Source organism: Carassius auratus, chromosome 11 (assembly GCF_003368295.1).
Source record: "Carassius auratus strain Wakin chromosome 11, ASM336829v1, whole genome shotgun sequence".
Lineage (NCBI taxonomy): Eukaryota > Metazoa > Chordata > Actinopteri > Cypriniformes > Cyprinidae > Carassius > Carassius auratus.
Window position 1 is genome coordinate 8,778,490 of NC_039253.1, and position 18,402 is coordinate 8,796,891.

General features: G+C 38.0%; 1 protein-coding gene across 1 annotated transcript; it reads right to left on the reverse strand.

Moving 5' to 3' along the window:
• Positions 1 to 15,649: 15,649 nt before the first annotated feature.
• On the reverse strand, positions 15,650 to 17,817 carry LOC113110939 (protein FAM43A-like). The gene has a single exon (XM_026275234.1). It carries the CDS (start codon positions 17,602 to 17,604, stop codon positions 16,561 to 16,563), a length of 1,044 nt encoding a protein of 347 aa, XP_026131019.1. The 5' UTR covers positions 17,605 to 17,817; the 3' UTR covers positions 15,650 to 16,560.
• Positions 17,818 to 18,402: the final 585 nt, after the last annotated feature.

Below are 18,402 nucleotides of genomic sequence, written 5' to 3' on the forward strand. Positions count from 1 at the left end.
ATTGTAGTGAATAAAGTAGAGTAGGCACTTTCTAGACAGTGCTCAGTGATGATGTATTTATTTAGATCAGGGTAAGAGCAAGAACATGGTACACAAACTTTGTGTCAGACTGATGTGAATTTTCCACTTCTAATGGGTTACATCATCCAGTTATGCTTTTAGGGTGGCTGTGGCTGACAACATGATCTATTCTCTTCATATCCAAATAAAAGAGGTTAAATGCGATTAGGACGTGAATCAAAGGGATTTTGTGCTGGCAGGCTGATTGTTAAAAAATATTAACCTGATAAAGTGGGTAAAAACACAATTTGTTTAGGCTTTTGGAGGCTGGGAATAGACACCTCAAGGGTTTTCACTAAAGGCCAGTTTCAGGATTGGCCCAGTTTTGGTGGTCTTATGAAACTAAGTGTCCATTGTTTTGCAGCATCCGCTAGCTGTCATGTTTATGAGTGCAACCAGGTTGATACGAATGTAATTTCATTTAGTAATGTGTAAGTTAATCAATATAACAGGATGAAAAAATATCCTAGTGTCATTGTACTGAAGCCAAAGTTAATTATTAAAATGCTTACTTTGTGTTAAATTAGCACAATATTGTTTTTATACCCGCTTTAACGCACTCTAAATATAGTAAATATGAATAACTATTAATTTTATTCTGACTTACTACCATGACTCATTCTGTTTGTTTCAATTTGTGTTGTACTTAAGGTCAAGGGAAATTTGCAGCTCTGAGAAACATCAGCGCAGAGGAAAACTGCAATGTAAAAAAGCTGCGAAACTCCCTGTAGGTGAAGCACATTTTCTTCTGCTGTTCAGCTTTACTATTACTGACCCTCGTGATCTTGGCTTTGCTGAGGAAGATGCCAGTTTTACACTTTGTTCCCCACAGAGATCTCGACCTCGTGTTGTTCTGCACGTAGTTGTGTGAGTGAATCAAAATGCAGCCAAGTTGTTCTGAAGCACCGTGGTAATGTTACAGATGGCCGCTCAGTGAGGAGTCCTGGCATGCAGAATTATGAAACGCCGACAGATCTCATCTGGGTTTTATTCTCCTTCCTTGTATTGTTTTACAACTGTGCAAGCTTTTTAAACCACTTTTTAAAACCATGTACACTCTGAGAACACATTGTATAAATCCGTCATTGAGGCGGCACATCTATTAAAATGACTAATATATACACTTAAGGTAGAGTTTTTAAGGTACTAATGCTGTTTTAAGGGGGAAAAAAAGATGTACCTTTGAGCTTTTGTACCTCAGGGTAGTGCCTCGGTGACACTATGTCTTTGTAAAATCATCTCTTAATGAAATAGTTCACACAAAATGAAATCCTGTCATTAACTCCATAGCTTAATGTCTTTTTGTGTTTTGTGGAAAAAATAAAGGTGAGTAAATAATGACAGGATTTTTGGGTGAACTATTCCTTTAAAAACAGGAATTCCAATTAGAATTGTTACATAATTACACTCTTGGATTTGGGAATTGGGGCTAAACTCCAATTCAAAACCACAAATACAAGTCTTGCAGCCTCTTTCTATTCAGCGTGCATCTGTCTCTGTGTGTTTCAGTTACTGTAAGCGTCTATATTCTGGGAGTTTTTACTGTACTGTAGTTCTGCAAAGACTGAAAGTGAATGTGGCACATTCACACTAGTAAAACTCTCATGTCATCATCAGCATTCTTTTTTTGGCTGAAGTGTGAAACATTATTTTTGTTCATAGGACAAGTCCGGACTTGTTTAATCCAGTTTGTTACAGTGGCTTCTCGTATTTAGTGGAGGCGTAACTCTATATCATTCTGATGGGGTCAGAAACAGCTCTGTTTCCATGAGGACTGTCATGCATTCCCAAAAATCAACTGCTACACATCTTAACTATTATGCAAACTACATATTGAGTGTTTGGAGAAAGATTCGGAAACCAGAAGGACATTTTGAAGGCCACAGTCAGTCAGATGTAGTTTTAATTGTTTTGAAATGTTGGCAGATCGGGGGCATTTCCCACTTTGGTTTCCTCCGGCCATGAGGCTGTTATATTCATCCCATAACTCCTTTTACCCTCTGTGAGTATTCTCTTACAGAAATTGTTTGTGTTTTTTGCTTCAGTTGCAGTTTGCATAAAGGTAAAAGCGTATTTCCATTAACATTTTCACCTAGTGCTTTGTATGGGTTTTTGGAAGTTTTTCAGCCTTGAACTGATTGTACATCAGTTTTAAATTGACTGAACGAATCTTTTTTTTTTCAATCGGTTCTTTTTGGTGAACTAGTTGAACCACTTCACCAAAACGAATTGCACTGTCTGAGCATGAGCAGCACACATCTACAAGTTACTCATACTTGACAGTCAGTCTGACTTAAAATGTGCTAAAATATCAGCATTTATGATCCTATGATAGTGTGTTTTGATTGCTCATTCAATGCTGTTCTTTACTGTTCTACTCAAGAAACAGCACCTATACACTTTGGATGGACAGATGGTGAGAAAACAGCACATTGTCATTGTGTGCACTATACCTTTAAGGAGTTGAAACTTTACACTCTCTAATCTAATTGGAGAAAGAGAAGTATATGGAGGGAAGTTGTGAATACTTTTTTTTCTTCAGTTCTATTTATGTGCATTTTGTGGCTTTTATTTTGAGAGTACAAGAAAGTATTGGGGTGGAGAGAGGGGAGTCGGATCAGCAAAGGACCTCGAGGTGGGAATCGAACTCGGGTGGCTATGTTGACGCAGTAATCACGAGGCTACTGACACTAACAAGTCTTGAGTACTTGACAATAATTGAGGCAGTGCCTGTGAGATGTGTGTGAAAATGTCATTTCCCTCACAGCAGAGACAGTCTGAACCTGTCGCACTGGTAAAAAGCAAAGTTATTTGCAACATTACGGGTGTGACTTCAAAATAAGAGCATGTACAGTATGTGATCAACACAAAATAATAGAAGTGAGTCACACCTAACAATATGTAAAAGGTGCGTTCAAGCCCTTCGGTGTGAGTCGTCTTCTGAGTTGGTACAAAATGGCAGCTTGTACTTTCAAAGACACTAAGCCTGATTACATAAAGCAGTAAAAACATAAGGAACGTAACTCATTCTGCACCATCTGTGCTCCAGACATGCATCAAACTGTGTGGTTTGTTTTTCTGTCAGCAATCATGGCAGCAAGTTGTGTAGGAGCAAACACTACTACATCTAATAAAAGTCTAGCTGACACTGATATTGTACACACAAACTGAAATGACCTCATTAACTGGCTAGATTGATCCATCTGCAGCTCTCGGCCGCCTTTCTCCCTGCCAAAGGAAAATCACGGCACAAATCCCTTTGGTGCTAAATCGCCTCTCAAAGCCATTGTTTCACAGACATTCCTCCGACACTCAAGTCATTAGTCAGATGGACTGAAGTTGTTTTTTGACTAGCTGCTAGCTGTCCGCTGATTTCCTCTCTGCTGTTGCCGTTCTTGATCTCTGCTCAACCTCCAGTCATCCACAGAGACCTCAGACCGACACATCTACTTCCTGTTTACACTCTGTGCAGTGGCCTGTGCATTTCAGACTGCTGGGGGTACAAAATTGGGGCTTATAAGAAAAAGAGGAAGGATTTACAGACTGTTATAAAGTTGCTGAAAGCTTGTACAGCTTGTAAAGAGAAATGTTGCAAGCACGTGTTGGTGCAATTTTAATGTGTTTAGGTTTCCTCTGATACTTTAACAGAGAATGAAAAACTTTTAATGTCTGAACAGTTTTTAGATGGTTTGTATTTGCTCAAAAGTATACTCTTGAGTTTGTTTTAACTTTGATTTATGAACATTAAAGTTTGTAAAACTGAATTAAAGGAACATGTACAGCTGATCATTATTGCTAAATAAACACCAACAAAGTAATGACCTGAAAGCGTTTTGTATCAAGTCAGCTCAAAGGGGAAATATGAATAATCAACCATAGCTAGTTATTAATATAAAGATCTGCTGTAAGTATTTACTTGACATGTCAGTGTCAACTGTCTGTCAATTCTAAGAACATTAATTTCATGGTTAAGGAAAATAACTTTCTTACTGTACAATAGCCTACTACTCAGAGCTAATCTGCATGATTAGGGACTTCAGTTATGAGCAAACAATGAACAATCTCAAGTGTGATACAATTAAGACTTTATTAACTACAAAAACACGCAAACTAGTCTAACATACACACACACACACACGTTTGTTTTTGTGAAAAGTAGGGACATCCCATAGGCGTAATGGTTTTTATAATGTAGAAACTGTATATTCTATCGCCCTACACCGACCGTACACCTAACCCAAACCCTCACAGGAAACTTTGTGCATTTTTACTTTTCAAAAAAAAACTCATTCTGTATGATTTATAAGCATTTTGAAAAATGGGGACATGGGTTATGTCCTCATAAGTCACCCTCTCCTTGTAATACCTGTGTCATACCCATGTCATTATACAGAGTTGTGTCCTGATATGTCACAAACCCCCCCTGTAAAAGCTGTACGAATTGAGATTGGCAGGTCATTCCACCAGCTGGGCACAGTCCAGGAAAAGTTCTGTGAGAATGATTTTGAGCTTCTATGGGATGGCACCACAAGGCGTCGTTCACTTGCAGAGCACAAACTTCTTGAGGACACATAAGATTTAACCAGTGAGTTTAGGTATGTTGGTGCAGTGCCAGTGGTCGTCTTGTAGGCAAGTACCTTGAATCTGATGCGAGCGGCTACTGGTAGCCAGTGTAACCTGATGAGGAGAGGAGTAACGTGAGCTTTTTTTGGATCATTGAAGACAACCCTTGCTGCTGCATTCTGGATCAATTGCAGAGGCTTGACAGTACATGCAGGAAGGCCCGCCAGGAGAGAATAACAATAGTCCAGTCAGGAGAGAACAAGAGCTTGGGCAAGAAGTTGGGTTGCTTGCTCTGACAGGAAGGGTCTAATCTTCCTAATGTTGTATAAGGCAAATCTGCAGGACCGGGTCGTTGTAGCAATGTGGTCGTTGAAGCTTAACTGATGATCCATCACAACTCCTAGGTTTCTGGCTGTCCTCGAAGGAGTAATGGTTGATGAGCCCAGCTGTATAGAGAAGTTGTGATGAATCAATGGGTTAGCTGGAATCACCAGGAGTTCTGTCTTCGTAAGGTTAAGCTGAAGGTGATGGTCATTCATCCAGCTAGAAATGTCACTCAGACAGGCTGAAATGTGAGCAGCTACCATCAGGTCATCTGGTTGGAATGAGAAGTAGAGTTGTGTGTCATCAGCGTAGCAGTGATCAGAAAAGCCATGCTTCTGAATGACAGAATCCTAATGACGTCATGTAGATGTAGAAGAGAAGTGGTCCGAGTACTGAGCCTTGAGGAACCCCTGTAGCAAGGTGTTGTGACTTAGAAACATCACCCCTCCAAGGCAGACTGAAGGATCTGTCAGAGAGGTAGGACTTAACCCACAGGAGTGCGTTCCAGAGATGCCCATCTTTCTGAGGGTGGACAGGAGAATCTGGTGATTAACAGTATCAATAGCAGCAGACAGGTCCAGTAAGATGAGTACTGAGGATTTTGAAGCTGCTCTTGCCAGTCGCAGGGCTTCAGTAACCGAGAGCACAGCAGTCTCAGTTGAGTGGCCACTTTTGAAGCCAGATTGGTTGCTGTCCAGAAGGTTGTTCTATACAAGGAATATAGAAAGCTGGTTGAACACAGCTTGCTCAAGTGTTTTTGCAATGAATGGAAGAAGGGATACCGGTCTGTAGTTTTCAAGAAGTGCTGGATTTAGAGATGGTTTCTTGAGCAGTGGACTTACCCGAGCCTGCTTGAATGTTGGGGGAAATGTTCCAGAGTGAAGAGAGGAGCTGATAACATGAGTAAGCGAAGGTATGACTGAAGAAGAGATGGCTTGAAGGAGGTGAGTGGGGATCGGATCAAGTGGACAAGTAGTAGGATGATTGGACAGGAGAAGTTTGGAAACGTCCATCTCTGAGAGTGGGGAGATGGAGGAGAAAGAGTGTACGTCGGTCATTGTGAAGTTGTCCTCAGTCTGCGGTGTGGAGAATTGGTCACTGATGGTTCTTGTCTTATTTGTGAAGAAAACTGCAAAGTCATTCGCTGTAAGAGTCGATGGAGGAGGAGGTGGAGGCGGATTAAGAAGAGAAGAGAAAGTCTTGAAGAGTGTCCGAGCATCACAACAGTTGTTGATTTTGCTGTGGTAGTAGGATGTTTTAGCCGTGAAGACATTTGCAGAGAAGGAAGAGTGGATAGACTGATACACACTGAGGTCGGTGGAGTTTCTTCATTTTTGGCATTTCCTCTCTGCAGGCCTGAGTTTAGAGCGATGTTCACGGAGAACCTCGAACAGGTCCATGAGGTCCAGTTGGTTGCCTGATTTGTGATTCGCTGTAGTAGACACTCACTTGAGATCAAATGAGGTCAAAACAGTACTCTTCACAGGCAATGGTGAATTCATAGTAAGCTAAACTAGAATAACATCATTAATTTGATGGAAATGTTTCACATGAGCGGTCACTATGAGTACAATGTTAACGTAACACATAATCTGTGAAATGAGGAGCATGGCTCAGATTACCTATTACAGTCCTGAAAGTGGGGATTTCTTCATCCAAGATCAGACTGATTTATTCTGGTACCATTTATATGGGCTGCTAATCTGAGATTACTTCTTTATTCGCTAAACTCAGGTTAGTTTTTTATCGTACGATTTAAAACTTTCTACTGCTTGTAGGAAGGCACATCCTTCCACAACATACTAAGCAGCACAACTGTTTTAATTATTATTTTATTATTATTAATAAATTAAATGTTAGAATATATTAAAATAGAATTCTATTAATACATTTATTTTTAAATCAAATGCAGCCTTGGGTGAGCACAAGAGACTATTTTTAAAGACATTAAAAAATCTTTTATCTGTAGCAAGTTACCAAATAAGTAAACTTGTAATATTTAACTGCACTTGTCACTTTTTTGTGATCATAAGATCGAAATATGCATTACAGGAGACAGGGATATGGGACAGGAGAGCAGGCGCCCACGCTGTTCTCTATCACACCTGTTTATCTAGTTCATTTCCTGTGCTTGTTCTATGGTTCCTGTTTTGCATCAGTCTCTCTCCCAAAGCTTCCATACTCCCTTCAACTCCTCCTCCCTTTGTGTCTTCCTCCATCCCTTATTCCCTAACTCTCATCTTGGCTATAAATCTAAACAATGTGCATCTGTTAAAGCAGTCCTGCGAGCCACGTTTGAGCCAATGACCTGCGAAAGGCAAAGCTGCGTGGATACTAATGAGTCTCAGTCAGCATGCTGAATCCAGTTCAGGGACCGACTCATCCCTTTCCCTCCGTTCTCTATTAGAGAGCAAAAAACAAAGCTGAAGAAAGCGACGCCAGCTGTTCTCCCTGTCCCAGCACGTTTTGCTTGAAGTCAGCGCCCACAGCTGAAAGCCTCGGCTCTATTTTTAGCCCGTGTTCTCTTGTTTACTGAATGCGTGTTTTGGTTTGGACGTTTGCGTTTAGGGTGTGCAGGGGAAGTGGGCGCTTTTGCTGTGTCCTATTTCAAGCTAAAACTATTAGAAGGCCTTCTTTAAATGAATGGACAGTCTTTGTAATGGGTCTTTCCATGCTGACAGTCCAATACTTTCCCTGCTTTCAGAGCTTCCCAGGAGGCTGCACACTGTGTCCCCATTAGACTAGGAACAGAATGTGGCTAATTGGTTTTGTTTTTCAGTTACTGTTTTTACTTTTAGAAGCTTAACACAAATGGCAATCCTCTTAGTAAATCGAACTGTCCAGCTGTACTATCAGTTGGGGCAGCAAAAAAAAAAGAAAAAGAAAAAAGAAAAAGAAAAAGATTCCAGCTGTGTTAATATTTGTCTATTCAGTTATTTCCATTCTAGGGACTTGTGAGAGCAACATAAAAGGGCTAACTTTTAAAATTAAAAAATATTTTGAGGAAGATGTCTTCTATGGTCACCGAGGCTGCATGTAATCAAAAATAAAAAAAAACAATAAAAATGATTTACATTTAAAAAAAATTTTTTTTAAATGATTTACATAAAAAACTGAATCTGTTTAATAATCTGTAAAATACCGTTTTTAAAATCATTAACAAAATCATCACAAAATCATTATACAATGATCACAGAATCTGTAGAGAAAGTCAAAAATATTGCTGAAATGTTCAAAGAAGTACAAGAGAAAATCATTCTCAGGAAGAGACAACTGGGTATAAATTATGGAAGTTCAGTCGTTTTATTTTCTCTTGTTGTTCAAAACCTTAATGATTGTCTTTTATTCCATATGTGGAGCACAAAAAATTTTTTTACTGAAAAAATAAAAAATAAAAAAATAATTCTTATGTATTGAAAATTATTCATTATTGAAATATATAGGCTATATAAATAAATAAATCCTCCAAAAATGACATTACAGGAATAAAATAATTTTTTAACATATTCATATAGTTATTTGAAGTCTGAAGGATACTATGAAAATACATTAATTAAATATTATTTAACTATTTTAATTAAAAAAAATTATGAGCATATATCATATAGCATAAACACAGCTAAACAACATTCCATGGAAGATAAAAAATGACTCTGGTTTTGTTCAAACTGGTATTTTCTGTATGACGAAAATCTTGAACTTCCCTGAAATGTGAGTCTTAACAAATATGAAGTGAGTTCCTCTGGCGCTGCATGAGACTTCACAAACACATGTCTCTGACATGTCACTATACCTTTCTCCAGGCCTGACTATCATATGTAAATATCTGCCCTGTGCACGAATTAACTTTTGGACACAGAGCTGCAGTATAGTCACAAGTCTTACCTGAAATACTACATAACAGTGATATCACACTGTGTTCTGGCTGTGCCTCTGCAGCGGAGCTCACAGGCACGCTGGCATTATATAAGGGGACAAACCGGTTGCAAACTGACTTGAGGCAGTTTATCAAAACAGCCGAGGATCAAAACTGTCATGCAGAATGAATTAGAGTTTGTTTATGTCAAGCTTGAAACATCAGACAAGTGACAGTGAGGCTGGAGGCTTTGCTTGTTCTATGTTCTTGCTAAATGTCTTGGGGCTTTTTTTTTTTTCTTTTTTTTTGTAAACATATGTACATAACACAATGACGACGTGTTTGTGTGGTGTTCACAGATTACGCAGGTGACAAGGACTACATTCCAAAGAGAACCATGTGATCTCAAGGATTTGATATATTTATGTATATACAGAGCTGCACTGTAATATTGTAGTTAGTTACGCAATCCATTGCATGACACATTGTAGGTGATGTAATCAGACTACTTTCTGATTACTTTTGACCTAAGTTGCTTTAAATATGATAATCTTGTAACATATATATAAAGATACAAAGAATAAGAAAATATATTATTTGTAATGCATGAAACATTACATTACATTGTCAAAGTGGTTTGTAAAGGAACTGCAGGGGGTTTAATGAATTGAATCTATATAAAAAAAAATTAATTGCATTAATCAAAATAAAACACTTTGGTGAAAGATGCAGATGCCCAAAACATTTGTGAATACATTACGTGAAAATAAGGAATAATGTGAATTTATGCATTTTAAAATTGTGCATTCTTTGTGTGATCCAAACTGGAAGTCTTTCTGAATGTATAAGCAGTGGGCTATTTTAGAAAGGAACATTTAAAAGATGAAAAATCTTTAAATGATGGATCATGATTGCTATTGTGTAAATAAGATGTAATCATGTAACCAGTAAAAAAGTAACTGTAGTCTGATTATGAGTATTTTAAAATGTAATTTAATCTAGACTACAGCTTCATTTTAAACTAATATGAAATATTGATAACAATATATATATATATATATATATATATATATATATATATATATATATATATATATATATATATATATATATATATATATATATATATATATATATATATATATATATATATGTATAGCATAATTGTTTTTTACCATTAATAATAATAATAAGAAGAAATGTTTCCTGAGCAGTAAATCAGCATATTAGATTGATTTCTGAAGGATCATGTGACACTGAAGACTGGAGTAATGAAGCTCAAAATTCAGCTTTGCATCATGGAAATAAATTACATTTTAAAATATATTAAAATAGAAATTGCACTTTTATAAAAATCAATAAATGCAACCATGGTGAACATACAGACTTTAATAGATGTCCTCCACTCAGTACGTAGGAAGCTGTGACCACTGCGTTGGGACTCTGTGAATCAAATCATGACTTATTTGTTTACAAAGTTCTGAATGGAAGGAAACAGGAAGGAAGTGATGGCGATTTACTTTAAAACACTCTCCCTCTGTCTCTCTACATTAGCAGTGATGGAAACTTTTCTGAACAATGCAGCAGGGGGATGTAGTAGAGATGTTGCTTTTCTTTGTCACAAGCCACATATTATTGAGATTTCTGAATGTGTTTACAGTGCATCCCAACATTTCCAGTTGTATGCTATCAGTAAAAGTTCACTTGACATTCTTTCTACTGTGCAGGGGTAAACCCTATAAAGAGAATTGTGGTTGAAATCATTTTTCAGTTCAGTAAAGAAAATCTTTTAGGGCTGGAACAGTGAGTACAAAAAAATGTAAGGGTTGTACATTACTTCCCACTCAATACTGTAAAGAATTACTCTCGATTACAGTGAGGTCTTGTTTTATATTTTATTTTATTTTATATTTTGCTTAATTATTTTTGTTTTTACTTTGTTTTATTTTATTTTATTTAAATTTCTGATTTAATTTGATTTGATGACTTGACAATGAGACAAGTAATGTGTATTAAGTTTACACATAACTGCATACATACATTCGTGTGAAATGACAAAATGGAGAGTATAACAGTGCAGAACTTTTAGACCACGGGTCATATGCTGCTGAGTCACCTGTTTGAATTACTAAACATTAACTGTTGTCTTGTTGCAAAATCCTCAAAACTATACCACAGAGGAAAGCCCCAAACTCCTAAACTGGTCTTTGATGGGTAATGCAAAGGCTTCCACCAGACTTTTCCATCGTAGCAAACTTTCATTTGCGTTTACTTGGTTTGCACTCCTACAAACCAGCAGCACATCAAAGAGATGGAACTTCCCCGTCAGCAACCTCAGTTAAATCCCAACTGTGTCATCTACTACTCACCCCTCAAATTGTGCCGAGAACTGATTTTGAAGAATGTGGGTAACCAAACAGTTTCTGGTCCCCACTGACTTCTGTAGTATGGACAAAAAATATTATGCGAGTCATTGGGGACCAGAAACGGTTTGGTTAGCCACGTTCTTCAGGATATCTTCTTTCGTGTTCAGCAGAAGAAAGTAGCTCTTACTCTTACGGGTTTAGAGGGGTAAGTAAATGATGAAAGAATTTTCATCTTTCCCTTTAAAGTCAAACTATTAATACTCAAGCAGCTTCCGATTACAGATCATGTTCTTGTATATATGTGTGTATTAGCAAAGGTACAAGCTTTTATTGATGTTTATGCTGTTTAATCGGGATGATCAGTATGGTGAAAAGCTCTGTTCAATGCTGAAAATGAGCCTGCTTGGCACAATGTTCTAGTTTTGGTCTTGAGAAGGTTATCTACTGATGTTTGTATGTTCTCAGTATATACAGTGGTAAAAATAAAATCCTAATTTTACATGTAGTAAAATAAACTGTGACTGGGTGGTGTGATGCTGTCTGGACATGATCTATTTTTATAAGCTTGCACAGCTCAAGGCTTTGTGCCTCTGTCCTGTCCTCTAACACTTAATTGTTATCATTACTTTGAATTAATGAAGTCAGCATGACTCACTGTTTTGAATCTTCAATTATGTATGTATTTAATTATTTACATGTTATTTTATGATGTTATTTGTTTTATTTTATTATTTTGTTATATTTTACTTAAAAATATATATGATATAACAATTTATCAATTTAATTTAATAAAAAAAAACAGCTAGTTAAACTTGCTACAGCCAATACATCCACAACATGCCTCTTTGAGCATGTACAGTAACAAATATTGCTGCTGCAAATATAACATACATAAAATAACCCCATAGCATACTTGAATCCCCTCGTAGTAGATCTATACAGGTGGAGCTGGGGAAGGTGGAGGGTTTCTGAAGCAAGCTGCACTGCTACAGCAAGCTCTAGTCATATATTTGAATGTTGAGCAGTGAGCTCATTGGCTACCGATACAGGAGAGGACCAATCAGCTGTATCATGTGATAATGATGTCATTACGCCAGATTGAGTGAGACCTTTCGGACTGCGCCCATCAAAGTTTCATGCCAGTACTGTGCATATCTATGCCATTTATTATTTGCAGTGAGAGAGCTGTACATTAATGTGTTGTTATTTCATTTCAAGACCTGACATGCTGCTTTGCATAATATTGTTCTTAATTATCTACAATTGCAGTTGATTCTTGACTTTTTTTTTTTTTTTTTTTTGATTGCACGTGACTGAGCAGGTGTCGTGTTGAGTCCTACAAAACAAGTGGAAATAAAATATGAGAGGCCCTTGGAGAGACACATTTCCATGGAATCTCCCAATCTAAGTGTGCAGATTGCAGTGTGCCTTGTGATTCTTCCTGGTTTCCTGTTATTATTACATTTCCTGTCTGTAAGTAGAAGGATTAAAATAGCCGTACTAAAATGTATTGCTCTCTGGGGGAGCCATTTGTGTAGAAGACATTTAAGAGAGGAGCCTCTTTCTTAGCTCAGGCCCCTATAGTGCTAAATCTTCATGAGCTCTCTGAGACAATGCCACTGACTCATGAAAAGGTGGGCATGACAGGAACAGGATGTGAAAGACAAACTCTGTGCTTGCTTATATTGATGACACCCACACTAAGAGCATTTCGATAACAATTGTTTGCACTCTCGCCTTGTTTTTGAAATGACAATATTGTGCGGAGCCCTCGGTGGTGAACATAAAGCTCTAACAGATGGAAAACTCGATCTCTCCTTGAAATGAGATTGTGGGTGGCAAATCTGTTGGTTCTCACCAAATTTCCAAAATCATGCTAATTGTTTCCTCTGTGTAAAAGCAGCCTTTTGATGAATTTAACTTTGAATCTATTTTTGTTTTGTTCTGTTCTGTATATAAATAAAAGGATTCAACTTAGGATTCAAGTCTTGACTAATGTTGCAAGTTCTATGACGGAAACTTACCCCTTTATAGACACAAACCTATCTTTATAAATAAAAAAGGACAACATTTTTTGTTTTGTTTTTTATTTTTGTTGTTGTTCTTGTTTCTGTTATTCTTGTTCCTTGTTATTTATTTTTAAAACCATTTTCTGTATAGACACAAACATATTGTTTAGAAATAAAAAAGGACTTCACAGTTTTGTTTTGTTTTGTTTAGTATTTTATTTGTTGTTCTTGTTTGTGTCGTGTTTGTGTAATGGTTTCTAAGATGTTTACTTATTTTGTTATACCAAACAAGTTGGACCTGTTAATGTATTGATTTAAATTTTGCTTGCTTGCTAAATAAATAAATGGGATCAAAATAAAGGAATATGATTCTGTCTTCAAACAGTTGCCATGGATGGGTTACTGTGATGGCATTGCATATTTAAGGCTTGTGCATATGCACCAATGCAGAATGTGACACAAAACTTAAGGGAATCCTGTGAGTTTGTGTGTGAGAGAGAGGAGACTGTGGGTTCATTGTTCTTTTCTTAGACAGGTGTAACAGGAGACTAACCTGTGCAACTGCATGGCTTTAAACAACAGCATGCATTATTTAAGTTCATATTGCTTTCCATGGCCATGCCAAACCCTGTCTCAGCAGAAAAACTACAGTGATGCAACATCACAAAAAAAGCACTTTAAAAACAGAATTCCCTTGTGGGGGCAGTTATCAAGATTTTAACATTTGCCTCTCGCTATTTATTAAGTTAATCAGTACTCTTGATGCATTCCAATGTGCTTTCTTTAATTTAATTTCACGCAATGAGCCATTAAATCAATCAGGCACTATTCTATTAGAGCACCAGAGACAAAGTTCACTTCAAGATGGATTTTACATTACTGAAAAATGGGGGACTTTGACTTTAAACATGAAACTTTTTACACTGCATTTTGTTTTAAATTGAAGGATCTCGTGTTAAAAAGTATTTTTTTTTGTTGCACACATTGAACACAAAATATTGCGTACAAACCTTGCTTAATATATTTAAAACAACTGTAATATCTACTCTTGATAACAACCAAATTACCCTTATTATTTTTTAATAAAGCTCATTTCATAAATGTGTCCATGACCTACATCGCTTATGAAGTATGCTAGCATATCTGTTAATGCATCTGCAATTAAACATACATTTTAAGAATTGCACTTAATATGCCCCATAAAGGAAGTACCAGAATAGAAACTCAAATGCATTTTATTATATAATACATTTCCTTGCTGCATGGGCCAATTATATTACATACAGGCTCATTTTAGCATACCCATTTATTGTTCTGCATGTGTTGTACTGTGTTGTATTTGTTGTACTGTAACACATGCTTATGGAAGCTTTTGATGGATGGACGTGGGAAACTGAGAGCAAAGGATTATTAAAACTGCTTAGATGCTTTGACTGCTGAAAACTGTAGAGCATAGTATGATGTCAAATAAGGAAGCAGGTTTGTTTCTCAACTACAAACAGTAATTTTACCCCCATTAAAGTCAGTGACAGTTCATTGGTCTAATAATGAGTTTAGCATATTATGAAATTTTGTATTTATATTCTGCTTGCGCTTCTCTTCTCCGCCATAATTTTTCACTTGTTTACAATCCCAGATCTGCCAGGAGGCCACAGAACATGTACAGTAATAAAGAACTGCTTCTGTAGCTTATGCTACTACTGCTGTAGGAAGTGACAGCTCTGCCAGTATTATTAACACTCCCCATCAACACTCTCACCACAGGGAATGTGCAGCTCCCCCTCATGTGGCAATGGAAAACGTGCCAGCTATTGTGAGATTCCGAAGGGAACGCAATACGGTGTCTGTATGCTTCTGAAAGCACACTGGAGAGCACGACGGGTAAATGAGACCGCAAATTTAAACAGCTTAGCCTGTTTGGAAGTTCAGGTTACCTTTGTGCTGGACTGAAAGATCTAATTTGGTTTTCCCAGTCAAAATGTACCGGCTTGTAAAGGTTTCATTATGCTAAATTATCACCAAATCTTCGGATTCAGTCTTCTTGTCAGTTTGTTTTATTTCAATTAACACAGGGATAAAAAAAAAATGTTTTGGAACTGATTGATTGTAGGCTTCATTAATCTGAGTTTATGCAAATGAGTTATTGTATTTTAGCAAACACTGCCAAAATGATCCACAAAAAAGTGAGGTGCATAAGCTCAGATCATGCCCAATCAGTTCCAAAAAGAAATAAAACTTGTCCTAAGTGAAAGAAAACAATTTGACAATCACAAGTATAACAAGGTGGGTACAAAACCCCCTGCAAATGTATGAAAAATATTTAAATATTTTTATATCATGTGTGAGCAAAGTCAGTAAGATTTTGTCTAACGCAGTAACAAGCAAATCCTCCCTTGGTCAAAATGACCATCAGTCAAAAATAAAACTCTGCTTGACTTCAGCTAACATTGCAGAAATGTTCGACATCTATGTACATTTTACAATTTTATTGGTGTTCACAGAAACAAACCACATTGTTTAAAAAATAATGCATTTTGTTTACACATTATGTATTTAATATATACATCTCTGTACATCAGGAAAATAGTATCTTTTGCACAGCAAAGATAAAACATTTATGTCTGCAAGAACATATATATTATGGACATAAATAATAACAACACTTGTCTGAATTCCACCACAGTGCAAAATTAAAAAAGGGGAGGGGGGGGGGGCAAATGGAATAAGTTTTGTAACTCATTATTTAGTTAGTTTAGACACCACTTCTTTCGAAAGAAAGAAAGAAAATGAGAAACAGAAAAAAGCATTTCTTTGAGGGAAACTTCTTAGGTAAACAAGATCATTCCTAAAACCTCTTACAGCATAGAGAGGTTAAGTAGAGACTGTAAGCGTCTTATTGCGCAGAGCAACTCTGGTGCTTCCATCCAGACCCCTAATGAGGGATTATTGTGCAAGTGTCTGTTAAATCCACAAACATCTCCATGGCTTGTGTCTCAAAACCTAGTGAGCTGCCTACCAACAGCATTTTGTGTGCACTCTGAATCAGCTGAACTCAAATGTTTGCATTACATTCGTCTTTTCATCCATTGAGGTTACCACAAAAAAAAAAAAAACATTAAAAAAAGAATTAGCTGAAAACGTGCAGGTTGTAACTTTGGCACCATTTTGATTTTACTTAAGGCTGCAATCAAAATTTTTACAGAGAGCCGTAGTTTTGGCCGAAACTTGATGTCTAGGTAGGCAGCTCGCTGGGTTTTAAAACACACCCCGTGAATCCTAACGTTGCACTTTCAAGTCAAGTGGATGAAATGGCACATTCGTGCACCCAAACGCTTTTCTTCTTTATCACGAAGCATCGTGTCTTTATTATATTCAAGAATGGTCAGCCGACTTCTTGCATTCTCCCATCCACAGTGCCATTGGCAAGAGAGCCGGTCTCTTGGTTGCTGTCTATGGAAGAGTCGCTGCCTGTGCTCTCCCCGGACAGCAGGCGAGTCACCCTCAGATCGGCTTTTAGCATCTGCACGTCGTTCCCTATACTCATGGAGCCCAAGTCATTGATAATCTGGCACAGTTCTTGCTTGCCGTTGGCCACACAGTCACTGACTGTGTCCAGAATATCCTCGCACTCAAAGTGCATGGCTTTCTCCTCCTCCTCCTCACCGATCAGGTCCTCCGTGATGGAGCCCAGTTTGGGTGCGCTCCTGCTGCGCTCCACCGGGGGCTTGTAGTAACACTGTCCGTTTAGCAGCTTCCTCAGGGGCACCAGGGGAATCGTTTGCTCGCCAATCAACTGCTGTTGTTGGTGCCTGGCATCGTCCCTTCTTTTGAGTCGTTTAAACTCGGCCAGCGCTGTCGCGGAGGTCTGGTAGAGGAGCAGCGCCATGGCCTTCGCCTTCTCCGGCTTGGACACCAGCACGGCGTGGCAGCGCAGCATCACCGCCTTGTGCTTCATCTCGTGCCGGTAGACCCAGGCGAAGATCTTGGGGAGCCGCGGGTCTGCGACACAGTAGGTGATCCTGTGCAATAAATACAGGTGTCCTGGTCTCTTCGCCTTTTCGTCGACATGGACCATGCGGATGCCCTGCGAGCTGATGGTCAGCTTCATTTTGGTGCCTTTCTTGCCCATCTCGCTCTTGCCCCAGATCTTACTGACGGCCACGTCTGTGCATCCTTCCCCCTTGGACTGGATGGTGGTGGCATTGCCCAGGTACAGGACTGTGTACGTAGGGTCCACGCTGGTGATCTTCACCTTTTTCCTCTTGGATTTGAACATACTCCCGACTCTGTTGAGCGCGCTTTCTGGGCAAGATTTGGCGAAGGAGGTGAGCGCGGAGTAGTTGAGGCTCACGGCATAGCCCTTCTGCTTGGACTGCTGCTTGTCTTCCTCGATCAGCTCGAACTTGTTCTTCTTCCAAGGCAACATAATGGTTGTGTTGAGGAAAGTAAAGCTGCTAAGTCAACTCTAGTAATTCTATTACGCCTAAATTCTACCTCGTAACTGGCTGTAGTCATCTATTGGCCTGCTTTAAGACATTTTCAAAGTTGCAGAGCACTTCATAGACCTGTTTGCGGAGGAGTATCGCGTCGAACGCTACGCGCGCAGCATCGCTAAAAACACACTGTACAGTACAAGCGAGAAACAGCTACTTATATACTGGAATGAACCAACTCAGCCTCACGGAGGGGTCGACAGAGTGAGGACCATACCAAAACCTGGGCTTCAAACTCTGGGATTTTGCACTAAGCTGTTGATCATGTTTCAATGCATTTATTAATTTATTAAGGATAGTCATTAAATTAATTTTAAGTGTTTAATCTCGGCCTATTTGTTTTCATTTATGTATAGACTTTTCCACGTCAGTGAGTAAATACATGATTTAATTTTGATAAGCTTGGGGCCTATAAAATATTTTCACAGCAAATAATAGTGCTAATACAAGCACTTTTCCTTCTTTTCTTGTCTTTTCATAAAAATAAAAAAAACCTGGCTATTCGTTCTGTACTAACTGAGACTTGTCATGGCACTTGTATACTGTTGTTGTTCTCTTGTTTACCTGACTGCTTCTATTGTTCTCATTTGTAAGTCGCTTTGGATAAAAGCGTCTGCTAAATGATTAAGAATTCTTTGAATTTATCTAATTTTAAAATGTAATAGATCCTGTAATATAAAAAAGTAATGCAACCTTACAAATACCTGATATTATATGCAATAATAATACTG